This window comes from Vidua macroura, chromosome 3, assembly GCF_024509145.1.
Source record: "Vidua macroura isolate BioBank_ID:100142 chromosome 3, ASM2450914v1, whole genome shotgun sequence".
NCBI lineage: Eukaryota > Metazoa > Chordata > Aves > Passeriformes > Viduidae > Vidua > Vidua macroura.
Genome location: NC_071573.1, coordinates 95,383,482 through 95,404,878, shown reverse-complemented (window position 1 = coordinate 95,404,878; position 21,397 = coordinate 95,383,482). Strand labels below are relative to the sequence as shown.

The window sequence follows — 21,397 nt, the reverse complement described above, 5'->3', positions numbered from 1 at the left end:
CAGTTCAGTTTATATCTGACTTGTTATCTTGTTATTTTGAAAGCTACTTCTCTCTAAGATGATATTGATCAAACTTGGGAAAGAAAATATAAGCTGGAACATGGACACCATTCTAGCAGACTTTGCATTAATTAGTACCTCTACTTATGTGTGGTGCTGAGGTTTTTTAACACAGTATAATGAAAAAATGGAATTTTTAGTTAGAACTGCTGAAAGAGAGCATCACTCTATGTTCTTGCAACTTCAAAATAGCCTTGCTTTGGTAAATATGTATTGAAGCAATCACTTTGTTTTTTTATATATGTATTTCTCAACTTAGGTTTAACAAAACCAGTACTACTTTGGAACAACTCAGATTTAATTGGAAATCTAACATGCAATTATTTATATTCACTGTGCAGTTCCATGTTTAGATATGCCCACTGACAAAAAAAATCTGACAGGTGTGCTGCAGGAGAAATGGAAGTGTGCCCAAATCTCCTCTTGATGAGTGACTTTTGACTTGGGCATTTTTATTTTAATTAAGACTAAGCACCACAACATAAAAGTAAAATTATTCCATGAGTTTTCAAACAAACAAAATCAGCTATGTGGTCTCAGACTAACTTTTTCTCAGTGTAATACCTGAATTTTTGCTTTTCCTTTGTTGTTAGAAAGCATATACATCAAGTCTGCCTTTCTAGGATATTGTCAATATTTCATTACGTGCTTCTTTCTGTCTGTTCTGGATCAAGATGATTTAAAATGGTTTCATCGTTCTGAAGTTTTCTTTGCCAACTTGAACTGTAGTAAAATTGAATCAAAAGCTTTTAAATTTTAGTTAAGTAAGATTATAAAATGTTGTGGGGTTTGTTTGTTTGTTTGTTTGTTTGTTTTGTTTTTTTTTTTTGTTTTTTTTGTTTTTTTTTTTTTGGTTTTTTTTGGTTTTTTTTTTGTTTTTTTTTTTTTTTTGTTTGTTTGTTTTTTTTTGGTTTTTTTTTGTATCTGATATCTGCATAGACCTGGAATGGAGAAGGAGTCCAGAACCTCTTGTTTTTAAGGATGGAGAAGGACTCTGTGGTTCACAGTGAGGGGAAAAATGCATTTTGCTTTTGAACTGGAAATTAAATCATCCATGAAAACACGATAAAATCAGATGTGTACATACTCCTTTAGGTATTGTGGAGATGTGCTGTGTATCTGAAACTGGAAAAAAAAGCCACTTTTTTATTCCTCAGTTTATGAATTACTCCTTTTCCAAGAAAGGAAGAGATTTGCTGAAGGATCATGTAGGAAGAATCCTCATTAAGCTGTGCACTAATCTGTTCCTTCAATGCTATAATATAATGAGAAACTCTTAGCAGATTATAAATTATAAAATCAATAAACTCAGTGTGATAAATAGGTATTTCTTTTAGAAAAATTTTACAAAGTGAGACATATAATGTTTCTGCCATAATCCTTCATAACATTGTCTACTAATTTGGTAAACTAAAGTATGGGTGTTTTTGTTTTGTTTTAAGAGTTTTAGCTCAGCTTGGTCTATTTTTGTGTTTTTCATGGCAAGACTTGTGACATGTTTATATTTAGTTACTAGAAAAATAAAACATCCATCTGGTGGTCCCCCACAGTATTAATTTTCTTGCTATTATGAACTCTTTCTTAATACTAACGAAACCCAGGAAATCCCAGGAAATTATTTTTGAGACTATTTTTATCCCTGATTCACTTTTACTAGGATTGTACTATTACTATCATGAATGTGATAAGTCAGATAATCAAGCTGCTTATGGCTTATATTGTGGCAAGCTGAGAGGAAAATATGCAGCATGCAGGCCTTCACTGGTCATACTGAAACAAACAACTTGATGCATATAATCAGCTAACTCAGAATACAAGAAGGCACAGAGAGATTGAGGTCAGACATGCTAGAATGAAATTGGGGTCTTTCCGACGTGTGTGTGCATGCGTGGGAAGAGAGCTGTTGTGCTAAGTATGAACCAGCTACTCTGGCATGGATAACAATATTTTTTTTTCTTGGCATTTTTTAATGGCTTGGAATAAAAATTGGAAAATTAGAGCTAAAGTACAGAAAAACTTCAGTGCAATCTATGTGTATTTTTTTAGGTGTAAAGCAGCACTATGATCATAATTCTGATTCACAGAACATGAAATTATTCACAGGAGCATATAAATGTTAAATAGAATAGGTTGAAGTCTTGTCTGAAGCCATTGTAACAGATACAGATTAATGCTTTAGCATCTGGAATGCATGCTTTAAATGTTGTTTCAAAGCTGTGTACTGCTTCAGATAGTATTTTCTTCTGTATTGTTCAAGCAGTAGGACTAAAGCAAGCTTAAATTGCTTTCCTGTCTATTATCCAGAAAAGCCTTTGGGAGTTTGGGAGCTTCTGCTTCATTTCTAGTACTTGAAGCCAAACAGAAATTTTGACTACGTCAAGGAAGTGATAGATATACAGGATTTCTCTCCAGAGTGGAGTGAAATGCCCTGTGCTTGACTGACTTAAGACAAAAGCTAACACTACTGCAAGAAATGCAGGTCTTTTTGCAGTAATGGTGGCCTGATGCTTTTCAGATCCACCCTTATAGCAGGGATGAGAACATCTACTTTATACTAAATGCTAAGGGAATGTGGCATTCACATTCTCTGAACAGAGAGACAATTCTCTCTCTCAGGGCTTTTTCCTGGAGAAGCACAGAGAGAAGAAGAGAAAACAATTCTTATCTGTGCCAGTGTTTGTGCCCATGTGGAATGTGGTATGGAGATTGTTTACCCAAGGCAGTTGCTTGATTGGATTCTGGTGATGATTGTTTGGATTCATGGACCAATTGGATCCAACAGCTGTGTCAGGATCTCAGGACTCTCTCAGGAAAGAGTCATGGGTTTTCTAGTTAGTTAGTTAGTGATAGTTCTTATGAGTGTAATATAGTTATAGTATAATATAGTATAATAAAGTAATTAATTAGCCTTCTAAAATCATTGGAGTTCAGTGCTCATTCTGCCCAGGCATTGGGGGTCGCTTTTACAATAAGGGAAGGTTTTCTTTTCTCTGGGAAATTATTATTTTTCACCCTGATGGAACACCCACTTCAAATGTATTTTCCCATGAGCAGTAAAATTAGGTGCCATGATTCTCTAGAATGTGATATATTCTCTGTCATGGGGGGACCTGGAGTCCTGCATCTACCTTGGCTGTGCTGGTTCAGTGTTACATCATGCAGATCAACCAACTGGATATTGCTAATTGAACCAAGAAGGTCATTCACCTTTTGTGGAAACACTGTCAGTCCCTGAATAAGAAATAGGGGTCCATGGGAGAAAAAAAAAAAAAAAAAAAAAAAAACCAGAAAAAAACCCAAAAAAACAGACACTAATATAAGCTAAACTAGTATGACAAATAACTGTTCTAGAAATGGTGTAATTATGCTTTTCACTTCTACAAAAAGACAAGATTTCAAGAAACTTCTTACCTTTTCATGGAGAGGTCTGACAAGGTTTGCATTGAGACTTCCCTAGTTATATTTCATTTGGTTTATCTTTCTCATTAACAATTTTTTTGCCATATTAGGTAACTTTCAAATATTCTTCTTCCAGTTGTTTTTTTTTCTTGAAGAAGCTTAGCTAGAAGTGACCTCTACTCTTGTGGAAAGGAAGTGTTAATTTTTTCATACACAGTGAGACTTCCACCCCTCTTCCCGCTTTTCTCTCAGTGGTGCATGTTTGTGGTCTTAGCAGCTCCTTTGCTATGTAGCAAGGAAGGTGTCAAAAGAAGATTAAAAACAGGGAAATAGAAAACTCCTCTGTAAGGAAAAATATAATGGGAAAACTTACTTTGGTCCACAATTTCAAGTATTGGTCTCTGCCAGAAGGTTCAGATTGTGTCTTCACTACTACTGACATTTCTGCCTTTTGTCAGCAACTACAGAAGGATAGAAGAGAATCTGAGGTTGAGAAAGCAGAGTAAGTTTGGAGATACTGTTGAGGGAAAAACCTGCCTTCACATATGTTGTACATTGGACAGATTTGAGCCAGTGGTTGAATCCCATCTGCAAGCCTGAATTTCCTCATGCTTGAACCAAGGGATGTGATTAATGTTAGTTTTTTCTTTCTAGAGAGCATCTATACAGCCAATATTTTACTTGATTTAAAAGCATATGTATGAAGAATACTGTTAATACCACTCTTAAATTTCAACTGAAAATTGTGGTACTGTTCGCTTTTTCATTTCAAGAACTTTATCATAACTAGGCTGATGTAGTGAGTATTCTGTAAAATTTGGTTGTGCTTAGCTGGGAAGTATAATATCAGCACACCATGGGTGATAATGGCTGTCCCAGATGCTTCATCCCTGTGATGGTGGATGTGGCAGGTTGCAGAGTTTCCAGTGATCAGATTAGGCTCTAGTTTATGGTTCTGTGTCATTTCAAGCTTTTGCTGAAGCTGTTCTGTAATGAATAGGGCTATCTATCTTTCTCCTACCAGTTTAAACTGTGGTCAAATGATTACAGGATTGTGCCATGGGATACTGTAAGTGGAAGTACAATTGCTTGAGTCACCAGTTGGCATGGGAAGGGAACATTGATTGAATACCTTTTGAAATGATAAGTTGATGAAGCCTGTGGTGTAAGTAGAATTAATAATGGCTGTACTGCTGCTGAAGGAACATTAAAGCAATGAGAATTAGTAATTGTGGCAAGAAGTAATCCTAGCATTGATTTCAACATCCCCTTAGTGCAGCTAAAGTTAACAAGTTTTCTATATATTGCAGGTGTTCAAGTAATATAAATATTATCATGAGAGTGCTAGACTTTGTATCAAAACAGGAGATACTCACTTGTTCCCATTACAGAAAGCAGTTTCCGAATCTTTCACAATGACTTGAAACACTTTCTCCTTTTCATGTATATTTTTTTCTTATGAAGATCAATTATTCTTTTCTCAGGCTTTCTAGTTCTCTAGAAAAACTTTTCTGTCTGATTCCTTTGCATGGTAGTAGTAACATCTTTAATTTGTTTTATTCTGCAAAGCTCATTTTCATTTTGCCTTGAAAACAGGCTTTCTGTTCTTGGTCTGCTATTTTCTCAACCAGTTTTAAACATTGATGATAAGGATTCTGAACAGAACTTCAAGTGAGGCCTTGTACAGTATTATTGTATTATTATTTAGTGTGTTTCCATATGAGATACTCTGTGTCTCATAAAATTTTATTTTAACCATTTTTCTAGCCAGTGCAGAGAAATATTTCTCCATGCAAAGCAAAAAAAAAAAAAAAAAAAAAAAAAAAAAAAAAAAAAAATCAGTATTTCACAAAGCATTTTCCTAAGAAACTGGCAGAAACTGTATAGAATTGTTGCTTTTACTACTCTTAGTTTTTTTTCTAGAGGCTGTAGATTGTTTCCCAGACCTTTGTAAAAGCTAAGACTTCTATCAAGTGAACCAGGTTATGTGCCAATAATACCCTTGGCAGAAATTTTAAAGCTGACTGTAAAGAGATTTGAGAATCAAAATGCAGAGACAGTGTATTGAGATTGAGATGCTAACTCAGTGTGTGTAGAGGAAACACTAAGGTGTTCCAGATCACTCCTAAATCATCAGTTTGATCTGAATAAAACAGAGCTCAGTTCTTGTCACTGTACTTTGCTTTTCAGAGTATGAAGGCTATGCTTAGGATTGCATCTCAGCAGAGGCATTATTTGCATTAATGTCATTTTGAGCACGATAAAGCCCTTGACATTGATATGGTTTATTTGACCTTTTCACTTTGAATGAAAATCTAATTGTTTTTTGAAATGTCAGAAAAATCCAAAAAGTAATCAGCAAAAGTACTGCTATGGAATTGGCTCTTGCAAACAGGAGGTAGGGGGTTTTTTATATCCTAAATATCAAATACATCCACAGATGCTTAACAAAAAAGGCACTTCTTTAATGCAAAAGCTGAGTGTGCTGAAGCAAAGATAGAAAGCATTCCATCAGCAGATGAAGATGATGAGCCAGCATGTTCCCCAGTAGGCCAGAAACTCAAAACCAGCGAAATACGTTTCATACTGAATGAACTAAATTTGCACAGTGACTTAAACTTTAAATATAGTCAGGTCTGTTTCAAGCACCACTTTTGTTTGCTAGACATGACACTGTTCAGTAACAACTCAAGTTGGTAATATGGAATCTGCTTTGAAGTGATCCATTTCTAGCTTATATAGAAGAGGTCAAAAATACATAAGCCTTCTCCTGGGTTTTGCGAGTCTCTTACAAAAGTGTGTGTATAATATCTTCATTCTGTGCATACAGATTTGCAGCTGATGATTAACTTTTTATCTGTTGAGGCCTTGCTGCAAAATTGAGGGTCTTGTACCTTATATGGAACATCTGTGGCTAACTTTGCCTTGAATATTTTTTTTCCAGCCACCGCTTCTTTGCTAATGGAGAATGTAGTTATTAAATTATTTTGAAAATCAACTGGAGGGCTTTGTAACACTGGAAACCTGGACAAAGTACCCAGTTAAAGTAATACATAACATCTAGTACTGCAACTAAATCAAAAAATAGGGTTCGCTGAGGCAGTCCTCGTGGAAGTGGAAGAGGGCTTAACATCTGGTTTTGCTTTCCTTTCAAGAACTTGGGTGTACATTTAGTACTGAAATATATTAAAGAGAGTAGTTCCTGGAATGATACAGGCCTTCCTTGATATTATCAATATACCTTGAATACATTTTCTAGCTTACTGGAAAAAGGAAAACATTGTACGCCTCTTTAGAAAGTGTGAAAAGGAGGGCCCCAGGAGCTACACACCTGTCAAGCTTCACCTCTGTGCCTGGGAAAGTCATGGAACAGATCCTCCTACAAGCTATACTAAAGTACAGGGAGTCAGGAGGGTGATTTGAGACAGCCAGAACAGCTTCACCAGAGGCAAGTCCTGCCTGACCAACCCAATCAACTTCCATGATGGCGTGGACAAGGGAAGAGCTACAGATGCCTTGTATCTGGATTTCAGGTCCCTTCCCAGCCAAGCCATTCTTTGATTTTGAAATTGCCTTAAATCTATAGCTACTGCAACAAAACAGCCTTCAGGTGTTCTAGGTATAGAACAATTCTTTGCCCATAAGTGAATGTGGAATAGAGTAATGCAACTTATGCCTTCTCTCCCTCTTCAGACCAGGTTTCTTTAACTGAGCAAAAATAGGCATTTGTGGGGTATTTAAAGAGTAGTTTTACCCCAATGACAGTGAAGCTCACTTAATGCAAAAAGTCCACCCTCATTTTCTTAGTCATGAAGAACTGATTATTTGCAGCCTTCAATATTGAATTTAAACACTTGAGTGTCTTAAGAAGCCTTTATTCAGAAAGTGGAGAAAGACAGGTGATTTTGTTTACTTGCCCAAAACAAGCCATAATTATTGGCGAAGAAACAGCTAAGCAAGATATTATTTATTCTGAGTGTGATTTGCTGAATATCATGTCTCCTGACTTTTGATCAGATGAGCATTATTGGAGATTATTTGGATCAATGGTGGCATATGACATACTTCAAGCGTCTGTACACAATATATCTGATTATAACAGATTAGTACCTGTAGATGTAAAATGTCAAATCTACTGTGCATATCTAGGTCTTCCCAAACATCTGTTCTGTGAGATCTGAGGTTGTTGTTTTGTATATGCAGAGGGTTTTTTGAGGTGAGTCTACATTTAAAAAACAAAATTAAAGAGGCCATTAAGGAAATTAGTAGTTTAATGTGAATAGGACATTTGAGATTTCACTTTTAAGGCTTGGTTAAACAAACACTTGATTTGTTATTTGTCTGGAAACAACTAAAATTAAATTTGTAAGTAAGTGTACGTCTATTCTGCTCTAGAAGCTGAAATAAACCCTTTTTTTTTCTTAAGCTGAAAGCTGAGGAATGAGAGCTAAGAATATGGAAAATGAGCACATTGGGTAGAAAAAAGAGCTCATCAGTATACTGGTGTGATTCAAGAACTGGAATTTTTTTCATTACTTTTAGTATTTAGGATACAGTTAGGCTACTATTTTTCTTTCTAAATGGGAGTTGCTTGAAGACTTTTTCTAAGTAGCCATTAGAATGCATAATATTTTGTTGCCATATAGGAGTTGAAAAGTTAATTTCTGCAGGGTCACAGTGTATAATACACTACAATATGGTTCTTCTTTAGTCCATTTTCCCCAGTCCTCTCTGGCTGATGTTTTGTCTTGTCATGATAGAAGAAAGCCATAAAATCTTTTAATTTACTGACCTCTTATTCTCTTTGTAATAATTCATATGGCACTTTCTTTCATCCTTTTTCTGACTTTCCTTATTTAATTTCCTTCATAAGTTTTAAAACAGATCATTTGCCACTTTCCCAAGATGCTGCTCTTTTAGGCCTATTCAGACCTTTAGACATAGTAAATGGTAAAGCCTGAGAATGGACATTGCCCAATAAGGGCCCAATAAGTGAATCTCAACATTGTAATGTGTTTTATTTCTGCTTATCATTACATTGTAACTTAGATAATGCAGTAATTTGACTTAACTTATGTGCATCCTAGCTGTGGACATGAATTCAACATCACATTTGTGGCTCTGAGCTGCAACTTTGAACCAAGCCTGACGTTACCTAAATTTGTTAGAAAACACTTACAAATGGTAAAGCCTTGAAATTCAGACATCATCAGAATGTGGACTATTATTTGCATTAAACTTCTTCAACCATAAAATATTAAAAGTATACGTATTCAGTGAACTATACTTAATGACATCTTAATCTCCAAGATGCCAGTTTTTGAAAACTCATATTGAATGAGATACTGCCTCTGTCATGTTTTCGTCATTGTATGTGGTCATAAAGGGGACATTTTGAGGTAGTGTTGTTTAAATATTTCACTACTTTGGAATTTTTCTTTCTTTGTTTACATTCCAGGAAGTAAATGACCCAGTCCTTTTTCATAAAAGTATTATGTAATATATGCAAGAGGTTTTTAAATTTAAGACGATATTCAAAATAGTAGTCACACATTCAAAATAGTCACTCCCGTTGCAAACTATGTATTTTCTATTTAAATAAGAGAATACTATTTTCAGTTGCAGTTTTCATCATTTTGATTGCTTTCTAAAGTCATGAGTGGAAAAATGAGTTGTAAAAAGAGATTAATTTTTTATATGTACATGTAGTAATAAATGTACAACTCTGTACTTTTTAACCTTTCTTTCTTTCTTTACATATGAGAGTGTCTTTTTCAGTGTTTTCAGAGTGATTCTGTGAAAATTTGACTGTTATAACATTAATGAAATTGTTTGCATTGCTTTGTTTCTAAGGAGACAAGTTTAGTTGCATACATGTATTCTTTCAGATACTGACACAACTTTGCTTTCAGATTATCAGCAGATGTAGATTGGTTTTAGAATATCAACAAAGTATCTTCAATTTTTTCTTTGTTATAAGTCAGAGTGTGATTTATCAGATTTATTATGATCAAGACTACTATAATTCATATATTTTGAATTTAAAACTAGTATTCTTTCCTGTTTTAAAATTTTTAAAAGCAATTATAAAATGTAATAGTGAGATAAGGCATGAGATCCTTAGCATTAAGGGACTGAACAGCTTTCAGGGAAACAGGTATGTTAGAATAATTATTGGTTTCCTCAAAAACCCAGCACTAAACCTTACATATTTCTGCCACACCTCCTTCTCAGTTCCCTTCCAATGTTTCTTTGACTGTCCCTGATGCAATTCACCTAAGAAATCAAATCTCTTTCTTAGCTGCTCTTCTACATAATAGTTCAGAAATAGACTTCAAATATAAAGAAAACCAAGGGGGTAAGTTTAGCTACAGTAAAAGGTAGATACTCCCCAGTATAACTGATCAAATGTAGCCAAGATGTTGGATTGGTCTCATTCTTGAAAAAGGTACTGTATCACTGAGGCTTTGGTAGTTTCAGCTTCATAATTCTTTGGTGAAAAGATCGAGGCAGGATTAGCGTTGTATCAGACAACGTGCCATCCAATTTCTCTCTCTGTATCACTGGTCTGGTACATAGTTAATGCTTTGGCTTCCACCTGATTAATGCTGTTCTTAAGTATTTTCTAAATTAATATTGACAGGTCAGTTTTAGGCTTGTTTCCTTAGTCTCTTTGAAACAGCTGCACCTTTTACTTCATGTACTAGTATTTCTTGTAGTCAGGGAACAGATCAAGGCACTAATCACAAAGACATCTTTATCTTCCTTCTTAACTTTGCATCCCTCTAGTCTTCTGTTTGCTATCTGCTTTTTTGGTTTGTTCTTTTTTTACCTTTTTGTAACCTTAAAATAGGTTCCATTATTTTACAAATAGACTTCTCTCCTTTGAAAACCCACTAATATTAAAGCAGTTTATGGAACCAATGACTTTGTTCCAATGATGACTGTCAAACTAGAGAGTATTATCTGTATTCCGTACTGTATTATGTTGAATTCTAATTTGACTCTGGGTTTAGAGTTCTGGGATATAAAATACATCCATTCATTTTCAAAATCTCTCTCTATATATATTTAAGTTTCTTTAAATTATGTATACATTCCCTTAATTTCTTGATCTTTGTTATTAGTTTCTGTAACTTCATTAAGATTCTTCTCAATGGATTTGACTCCTTAGCTCTGTGTTGTCTAGCTTTATCACATATTTTACTCTTAGCTCAGCTGTCAGCTACAAGAGTGACTCTGCTACATCACCAATACTTCTCCTGCTCTTGTACTTCACCTTTCTGTGGCTTCCAATTCCTCCAGTGTTTTCTGCTCTCCTTTCCCTTCCATTTTTCATTTGCTGATTTCTTCATTCGTGGTTATCTCCTCATTAGAAAAAACTGTTCTGACAGTCTCATGTGCTGATTCATTACATTTTTTTTAATTACAATTTTCACATTCACATATAAATCTGTGATCTCCACAAAGTAAGTTCCCTGTTCCTTCTGTTCTTTCACTCTTCCATTTAAACAGTTCTTTGTTTAATGGTAATGTGAAAGGTCAATTACTACAGGCCTTTTACCTGATGAGAATATTCTGTTTATTCATTTGCAAGAAGAAATAGGTTAAACTGAATAGAAGTTTAATGAGTGAATGAGTGGAGTAAGGAGTCCCTGAAATGTGGTAGCTGTCTTATTTTTAGTGTAAAAGTCTGAAGGTGTGAAAAAATGGGGTTTGACTATAAAAGCATAAGCCAAGCATATAATTGTCAAGAAAGATTTCAACCAAAGGCTAATATTGAAAAAAAAAACCAAAAAATATGCCAGTACTGAATTACTTGGAGCTAGACATTAAGAAAGTTATCTTAGCAACCAGGGGAATACAACATGTGAAATAACCTTCCCAGATGACTAATGGGGTAAAAAGAGAAGTGGCAAAAAAAGTTGGTTTATTGTCTGGCAAAATACCAGACTCTGACTTAGGTCTCAGAGAATGTGCTTCATTTAGTTATGAGCTGCTGGTCTCACCTGTATGGAGGCCTTGTATTACTAGACCATGTTTCAGGTCCTAGCCAGTGTCTGTCCCCTTTTACCAGTTCATACTGTTTATCTTTCAGGAGGATACTGATGCAGATATGATGGTTTTACTCAGTTCATATCTTCTCTAAACTTGAACTCTTTCACAGATGCAGAATATTGTCATTGTTTTATCTCCCTCCCTCTCTGTCCCATCTGATCTAGTTGCTTCTTTTTAACCCCCCAACTCACAATATCTCTTTGCAGTATTATCATCTCATCCTTCATCTTATGAAATCCAAGTCTGATCATATTGCTGTTACCTAATCTTCTTTGTTCTTGTTTGGAATAGTGTGCTTCACCTTCTTTAAAAGAGTTTCTCTTGCTCCCTGTTCAAGCCATTGGGTCTATCTATGCTGATAAATTAGTCTTTGCTAATTTATCAGCATCAATAATGCCAATGTGATTGGGCACTGGAACCTGGACTCTGATTTGGAGACATCAAGTTCAATAACTTGGAAAGGAGCCATTTACTGATGTAAATGTAACTCTTATCTCCAAGTCTCTGCTGACCTGTGTACAACCACATATTAGTAATTGCATTCCATCCTTCTGTATGTAACCTGATAGATTAATATTCATCTTCTGTTTTCTTTGGTAATACTTTTGATCCCTGAATTCTATTGCTGGATTACATCTGTAATCAACTTTACATTTATATTTTGGGGTCTCACTGAGAAGTCTTCCTTATTCAGCCCTCTATTTTTCTGCTAAGTTTTCCCAGCTAGCTGTCCTTTGTTGCTTTTAATTTGCTAGATAATATTTTCTGCAAATAACTATTTCTATTTCTCCTTTACTCAGGTATTCTTTTGTTAACTAATTAAGAATTCAATATATAAATTGTCAAATAGAATCTTAAACTTCATCTTGGTGATCACTACAGAGCACATGTGTTCTTCTGCTTGAATTTCTTTAGAAGTTCTCACTTTCACTATAGGAGCAATGAGATCTATAGATGTTCTCTGGATACCACTTTAAAGATACAACCTTTTCTTTCTGTCTCTGCTTTTGTCCATGCCTTTGTCCTGTTATGATTCAATTGTTACAACATCCGTCTCTCTGACCTTTGCAAATTCAATATTTCTTTACTGTCATCTAGATGCAGTTCCTGCTTCAAAGTTAATTTCCTGCCCTATCATTTTGTCCATCTTTTACATTCCCCCACTGGCTCTCATGTTAAGTATGCCTTTGAGCTCAGACAGAACCTAAATCACCCTCTGACAGATCTAGCTTTCATCTCAATCTTGTTAGTATTACAGATTTAACTTAGTGGTTCACCTACCTACTTCAAAGTTGAACTTTAAGCATTTCTCTGCCTGCCTTTAGACATCATCAGGGCCCAATTCTGGAGCATTTCTCAAGTCAGAAATGTAGATCTTTAGTTTCTCCTATCATGAGCCCCAATACTCCTTCAGAAAGCTATCCTTGTCATTAGTAGTTACCCTGATGCCTTCAGAATTTACTGCATGCCATTTCCTTTGCCAACCCCTTGCCTTTCATATTCTAATGTATAATATGCTGCATCCAGCATAAAATGTATCTCTCTGGGTTTTGTCGTCCCTACCCAAATCCTAGCTGAAATAAAATTCAATAAACCTGGAGGCATGTTGAGCTCAAACAGACCGAAAAGCACTCCCTGACAGATCCACCCTTCATTTCAAGGTTTATTGAAGGCATTATAAAGGAGAAAGGGACTGTAAGACCTCTAGAAACAGTGAGTACAGAAGCTGAGTAACTGTTAATTTCTGGATTCCATACTATGAGTTTAATTCTTCCCTTAAGCTGGCTTTGACTGTAATGCAGTAACTCACATGGGTCAGAATAAGCCATAAGACAGTTTTTTCTGTCCTTCACTTGTCCTCCAAGGAGCCACTGTTACTTTTTAGTTTTTACATCTTTACATCTAGCTCTGTTGAGGAACACAGAAAATGCTGACATACCTGTAATATAATATTTACTCTTGTCATTTACTGTCTTGTTTCTCATATTGCTCATCCACCAATGAATCTTTCTATTCAGCCCTTTATTTTACTAAACTCTGATCTAAGAATTGCTCTGTCAGTCCTAAGCTAAACTGATTTGTTTGTGTGCCAGTGCAACTCCTTACAACACACTGATCCATGTATTGACAAGAAGGCCCTGCCAGGAGGTCACATTCTCAGAGAGATGGGGGTCTCTACTAGGTGTGCTCCATGCTGGCACTCCCTTAGCTGGATACAGGCTAGTCAGTGTCTGTTAAGAAGTCTGCTCTGTCTGGCCTGACCATCAGATGATGCTGACAGTGTGAGTTCCATTAATATCAAATTGGGTTTTGATTACAGCTGTTCCAGTCCAAACTCCCTACAATTAAAAATTTTCAGACTGTTTTTATGCTTTCAGGTAACTTTATTCAAAAGTCTCTTTGAAGTTTTTCACCAAATTGCAGAATGACTGAGGTTGAAAAGGGCCTCTAGATATCATCTGGTCCAACCCCCTCGCTCAAGTAGGATCAGATCTATATGGCTTTTGAATACCTCCAAGAATGAAACTCCACCACATCTCTGGGAAACCTGTTCAGTCACCCTTAGAGTAAAAAAGTGTTTCCTGATGTTCAGTCAGCACCTCCTGTGTTACAATATGTGCCCATTGCCCGTGTCGCTGGGCATCACTGGCAAGAGCCTGGCTCCGCCCTGTTTTTACTGTCCCTTCAGATAGCTACAGACACTGATAAGCCTTTTCTTCCCTAGGCTCTCTCAGCCTTTCCACATAGGAGGCAGCTTCCATATGGCTCTTTGCTGGATTGTCTCCTACATGTCCATCTTTCTCTTGTACTGAAAAGCTCAGAACTGGACTGCACTCCTGGTGTGGCCACGCCAGTGCTGAGTAAAGGAGATCACCTCCCTTGATGCCTAATGCAGCTTAGGATACAGTTTGCCTTCTTTGCTCAGGCTCATCTATAGCTGTTGGATTAAGCTACTGGCTGTCTTCCACTTTAACATGTTTGGTTGGGACCTAATAATAGTCATCCTTTTAATATGATCATTTGGGGCAAACATCCTTCAGGCATATATACATACAGTGTTTACACTCACAGTGTTATCTTAGCAGGTGGTGTTGTCCAGACCATTTTCTAAGGTTGGCATTAAAATTTCCTTTTAAGTCTTCATTGTTAATGGCACCAACGATCATTTTTTACTCAGATTTGCAATGGGCCCAGTAATTGGCATAGTTCTTTATCCTACTTTGGATTCTTTCCTGAACTCTGATTATAAACTCAACCCTTTCCAAGCAACAGCCTATAATGGGTAAAGAACCAATATTTGCCTGTTCACTGTTAGTTACATCTCTCATACTAAACCTATGAGCAATACCGGATCCTTTCAGTGCCTCTCAACAGTGTACTAGTATACTAAACCTTTCTGATACTTGATATGTTTGTTTTCAAAAGCACAGATTTTTGCGTCTGACTAATCTGTTAGTTGTTTTCCATCATGTGGTCTGTTTGTTGGTTTTATCCTACTTCTGCACAAACAGGGTCCATGTGGTTGCTTAGTTTTCTAGGTCTGCATTTAAGCAATAAGAATTCTATTACATCTTGGACAGCTGACCCCTGCTGGGTAAAGGGATACCCCACAGAGTCATACTCAGTATATAAACCTGGGGGAAACCTGCCTAGGGGGCCACTGCTTGGGAGCAGGATGAGCATCATTTGGTTAGTGGTGAGCAATTGCTGGTCATTTGCACCGCCTGCTTTTCTTAGGTTTTATTTCTCTCTTTTCTTGCTATTTTCCTTTTCATTACATTTTAATAAAAAAACTATTATTTTATTTAAATCATTTTAATGTTCTTATCTCAACCCATGAGTCCATGAGTTTTCTTACTTTTAGCCCTCCAGTTCTGTTTCACATCCCACTGAGGGGGCAGAGAGTGAGGTGTGTGTGGCACTTAGTTGCCATTTGACATCAAACCCTTACATCAGTGCACAGATGACCCACAAAATCATGCTAGCTCTCAAATTACCAACAATTAGCAAAATTTGCAAAGTGGACGTTTAGCAATCTCACCACTAATCTCAAGTACGTGAAACTTACTTCAGTTTTATTGCTGCTGGGTCCATGGCCAAAAGCAGCACATCTTCTGCAAGATATTAAGCATCCGGCTGATGGCTGGGGGATATATGCATCTATGCCTGTAAAATTAAATTTGGGGCCCACAGCTGAACTGTGTTCCAACTATTCTGTGTTCCAACTTAGAGCTGGGTTTTGAAAGTATAATAAGCTCAAGCCAAAATGATTACAAATGCCTGTTCTTCTCTAAAAACCAGTCTCAAAAACAGCCTATGGCTTTACTAATATTTTGTAAACTCACATTAGAATGTGAAATTAGTGGCTACTATACTAGTAAATTAAACAGTGTGAAGGCATGGGCCCAAGCACTGTAACTGATTTACTTATGTGGTTGTGTTGTTAGAAAATGCCTTGGCATTATTCTTACCTTGCACTTTCCCAAATAATTCCAAGGTGTGGTTTAGTTGTTACTCCAGTATAGGAACCAGTAGGCAGTTTGCACGTGGCTCGTCTCTCTGATCAGTGTTTACTGGTATGTATGTGGCCAGTCTGTGCCAGCTGGCCTTGTAGTCAAAAACTGGCACTCTTAACTGAGTCACAGAAGTGTAGACAATGTATCTGTTCTACAGCAACTTCATAGAAAATGCTTTTATCATGTGATAAATATGCCATAATTAAAAATAGTTTTATTGCTCTTTCATTCACTCTGGGGCTGTAATGTAGCACACCCAAGAGGCCATAAATTCACTCTAGTTTATGCCACACCAAGTCTTTTATCCATAGCAGTGGTCCTTCACGAAATCTTCAAATCATTATGGTATGTAAAGATAAATAAAATGGAAGGATATTGTGGTCAGAGAAGTTTGTTATCAAACACATGCCATACCTGTGTATGCTGGAGCATTAAAGATATATGCTGGCGACTGTACGAATTTGCCTTCAATCAAAATTTCTGTATTTCTGTTTTGACCACTGTGTTTGTGGAAGTGTGTATTCAAATAGCGATAACAAATAAGGATTTTTCACAATGTAGTTTGTTTTTCTTGCAGTGTGCATACTCATGAATCCCAGTGATTTTAGTATCATATGCTGTATGTAGCACTGTAGCACCATCTTGTGTGAGCTGCAAATGTCATTTCTGTCTATGCATTCAGTGATCTTCATGTGGAATATAACAATTTTATTTAAAACCCTTCTATGTAAAACTGAAATTGGGAAATGAGAACACAGAATAGATCCTCCTTATAAACTATGTGGTAGATTTTGTAACAGTGCATTAAGGTACCTTATTGTTAAGATGATTCATATAAATATGAAGCATGGGATGCTGAACTCTGGAGGCAAGAAATACGCATTCTGTCTGCATTGTGCTACAAAACTACAGAATTAAAGCAGAGAAATTGGAATCTTTATGAGAAATAAAATGAAACAAAACTATAGTATGGGAAAAGGCTGCTAGGGAAAATTAAGTAGAAATGGCTATGAAAGAGCTGACAGGAATAAAGCTGAAAAATGCTTTTAAATTATTGCAGGTAGCAAATACTGGGGCAAGGACACAGAACTGAGCCTTCAAATTCAGCTTTAGTGCTTTGAGCTTTCTCTGTGTTTGGAAAGATGAACATGTAGTAGGGACAAAAAATGAGAAGAGAAACACATTAAACAATTTTGTTCATATGACAGAGCAAACAATAATTGGAGGCATGGTTATGGTGCACTTAATACACTGCTACCCTTTGATATCTCATATATGGATTTTTTTCCACCTTTTCAAGCTTTAATTTGTGTTGTGTTTCATTTCATTTTTCCTCCTACTTTTACAGAGTGAATTACTCAGCAGTTTGTGTAAGAGGAATTATAGTCTTAATGCAGGTTCAGCCATGGAGATGGTAACTGTTAGTTACTTACCATTTCTATGAGTCCAGCATATCATAGTGGTCTTGACAGCTCTTTTTGGAATGTAATGAAAAGAAGCTCTCACCTCACTTTTAGCACTTTCAGTCTTTTCTTTTGCTCTGTCAAATATATACTTTTTCCATATATATTTTGGTAGTTTTAAATATATAGTAACTCCAATTCTCTTTGAGTGATTATTCATTTACATGATAGAAACACATAGGTTTAATAACTCAAAGCATAGGAATTTTTTGCCTTCACTGTAGCATTTAAATTCACTCAACACATGTGTGCTCCCTGAATGTGGCACAGGGGTAAAACACACCCCTGCTTCCTTTTTATATGGAACTGAGTCATAACTGTTTTCATGCCATAGCACCTAAAGAGTCCTGGGCCACAGTATTTTCTGACTATTCTTCAGTTAATGCTAGGAGTAAAAAGTTGATGTTTTAATTCATACTTTTTCTATGATTTCCTCAATCAAAATATCTAGCTTGAAACTACACTGTGCATGAGAGCACATCATATCATCCCAACTGCTTCAAATGCTTAAATTCTTGGAGGAAAATTGTGTAATTGCTGAATATTCAGTCTGTCAGGGTTTCAGATGTGACAGTAAAAGAGCTATTTAAAAAAATCTGCAATCTTCCTTTTTGGTAGGAGTAACTAGTGGAGATATGGACCTGATAAATTTGGTGGTTTTTTCACAGCAAAAGAAATAGTGTTGTATGACTTTAGATCATGACTATAGATATCAGGATACTGTGTGACCAAGAAAGATGGCATTTGACTTCTCTGCAATCAAATCTCTCCCAGCTCATAGATAAATAATTTTCTATTGGTCTTTGGTGATTGCTAAAAATGCAGATCATGAAGAGAAAGCACTCACCTGTAGAATGAACATATATATTGACGAATGTGGGGGGAAAAAACCCTGTGCTCTTTATGCATATATTTGTGGTCCATTGTTCTTCTCTGTCCTCTTTGGCTACAGTTTGTGTTTGTGAGCCTTATGGAAAACAATTTCCTCTTTCTTTTGAAATGATAAAAGCAATCAGAAGAAAAAAAAAGAATCTGTGTCAGTTGCTGAAGACAGACTGCAAAAAAAAACCACAAAAAAAGTTGTATCAATGCTTCTCTCAACACACTTTCTAGCTCTCCACTGGCAGTGTGTAAACTAGTGAGAGGCTGGGTTTCCCCTTCTGCAACAGTTTTGACAGCAAGAAGGTGAAACTAATTCTAAAAGCCTTTAATCTAGCATGCTTGGGCATTTATGCAGCCATCATGTCCATATGAGCAATATATCCTGAAATCTCTCTACCTGACTGTGTAAACATTATTTCCTCTTGACTAATCTTCCATTGCACCTTACATGTTTCACTTTTAGATTCACTCATGTGAGAGATTTAACTGTTTTCTAAATCAACATTAATCTAAAGCAACTACCTCCTATAGCTCAGACAGTTAAAGGAATTGAGAGAAAACATACTGTTAAATTGAAGATAGATGAAAAGTTCAGTGCTAATAAACATTGGCTAAATAATAAATATTGGCTAAAATTTTTCTACAGGAATGGAGGGTGGATAATAGTATCCAAGATTTTGATAGTTTTAAAACTAGTTTAGAAGCCTCATGGCATGATTCCAACCCCAACTGAGGGCTGAAATAGTGATGTAAGAGACTGGTGTAAAGAGAATAAAAGCCATTTGTATATGTGGTTGAAAATACCACTATACAAACCAAGTCACCTCCAGTACATCAAACCATAATTAGTTCTTTCCACTGGCACATTTTGTGTGTTGTGTTTAATGCCTGAGATACACCAAAATCCCAGGCAAAACCTATGGTACAAGAAGGGAAGGGCTATGGATATTTTGCATTTTGCCATCCTATGTCTTGAGTTTTGATTAAAAAATCAAATTCTCTCCTTTGGGTTTTGCAGTTTCCATGAAGAAGCTGTCACAGAGAACACAAACCAAAACTCAAACCTGAGCAGTGGCTCTGATAGCAGTCATTCAGGAAACATTTGTGCTTCCCTCAAGACACCACCTTTGTTCCCACTGTCTCTGACCATATCAGGCATACAGAAAAATGGCTGATCTTTACTTTATATAGAGTATTATTGTATTAAGTAGACTGTGCTGATAGGCTGGAATTCAAATTTCACTTACCTAAGATTATAGTGGAAATGGAGGGGATTTTTCATCAGTGGTTTATATGCTCATATAGATTATTTTAGTGTTTTTGTCACCCTTTTCTACTGTCATTTAAGAACATTTTGTTTAAGAACTTAGTGTGTGTGCTGACACTAGTAATTTCCTGTTTGTAATTCCATTTTATTGTTTTCTTTAATTTCAGATAACTCTCAGAGTGATCCAGTAGAAGTGACAGCACTTTATTCATTTGAAGGACAACAGCCAGGTGACTTGACTTTCAAAGCTGGAGACAGAATCACAGTGACAACTAAAACAAATTCCCAGTTTGATTGGTGGGAAGGAAGAATAGGAGGAAAAACTGGCATCTTTCCAGCCAATTATGTTGCCATAAGTAACAACTAAATTTGTACAGAATAAAATGTTGAGGCGGTAATATATGTACACTGAAAAATATATTTTAACTTTTCAGATTTTATTAAAATGAGATTTTAGATCAATACTATTCTAACAAAAAAAAAAAAAGATTAAATGCTTTGTATGACCATAACTTTCCCCTACATTTATTTCTTAAGTAAACAGTAGGTGATAGTCAATTTATGAGAGTTTTATTTTTGAGCAAGTTGCCCCAAAAAGTAATCCAATTTGTGTATAGGTTCAATTCTGTCTTGCTATATGGTTTACTTTTTTACATGAGGGAAAAATTTGGAACAGTTTAGAATTAAATATGCAGGAAAAAAAAGTTGATTTCTATTAAATTGTAATTTATGGTCTCGTTCCTTAATAAATGCTCTTAAATTTGCTTCAGACCATGTCTGAGTTCTTTACTCAGTAAATGCAGATGTTTTTCCACAGTTATGGTAGTTAAAAGTGCCTTCCTGCTTGGTTTTAAAAATCACTCTAGATATTGCAGATTTTTTAGTAACTACTTTAGGTCTGGTCTGTAATTTTTCTTACTATGAGGCATATAAAGACCTTTTTGAAAACAACTGTGTGACAGTTAAGCAGTTCAGCTTCTCTGATAGCTCGTCTTATATTGCCCTCACCTTTGGAGAATTTAAGCACTTCTGAAAGTTTGTTTAGTAAAATGCATGCATAGTCCCTCAGAAAACATATAGGCTTATCCTTGATTCTTGTAGGAACTTGTTCCACAGATTTCTCTATCCACAAGATAGAGAAATTTCTTGTTCACAGGTGAGCTTCAATTCTTCCTGCATCTTCCCATTTAAAACTTTTTGAATGTTTAATCTTTAGGCAAGGAGCAATCTAAAGTAAACTAGAGAGTAAATAGTGTATATTTATGATAATAAGATAGGGACAATATTTCTGTGGGATAGATGTGATAGTAATGTATAGCACTATACTATGTATCTCATAATATGAGATAGTATGATTCTGAGATTTCAACTTCATTTTGAGTATATTTCTAAATCAACTTCATTTTAAGATACAGATGCTGCCTTTAAAGTTGATGTGACAAATCAGAGCAGAGGTGAGAATGAGGCTTTGAGTTTTTTAGAACCAGTTTAGTTCCCTTCTCAATGCTGAATCTGCTGGATTTGCCTCTTATTTGGAGTTAATGCCAAGATGATAATTATGCTCCATCAGCTTTTCCCCACTTGACAATATCCTTGTTTCTTCTATGAGGACCAGAAATTTATTACATGTGATCTTTCCAGCAACCAAGTTATAGTTGCTCTGTTATGATGCACTTATCTATCAGGTAATCTTTACCTTTAAGTTATCCCATCAGAATGCTAAGGCTAAGCCTAGTGTAGATGAAGATTTT

The 21,397-nt window shown here is 35.9% G+C and overlaps 1 protein-coding gene across 5 annotated transcripts in view; it reads left to right on the top strand.

Annotated features, from left to right (window-relative positions):
• The window catches only part of SH3YL1 (SH3 and SYLF domain containing 1), a 48,972-nt gene extending 28,555 nt beyond the window's left edge, over positions 1-20,417 (top strand). For all 5 annotated transcript variants that reach the window (XM_053973152.1, XM_053973155.1, XM_053973153.1 and 2 more), the window contains one exon: positions 19,814-20,417. In XM_053973152.1, the coding sequence (XP_053829127.1) occupies positions 19,814-20,013 (200 nt within the window). In that variant the 3' untranslated portion in view covers positions 20,014-20,417. The remainder of the gene's footprint in view (positions 1-19,813) is intronic.
• The last annotated feature ends 980 nt before the right edge of the window (positions 20,418-21,397 follow it).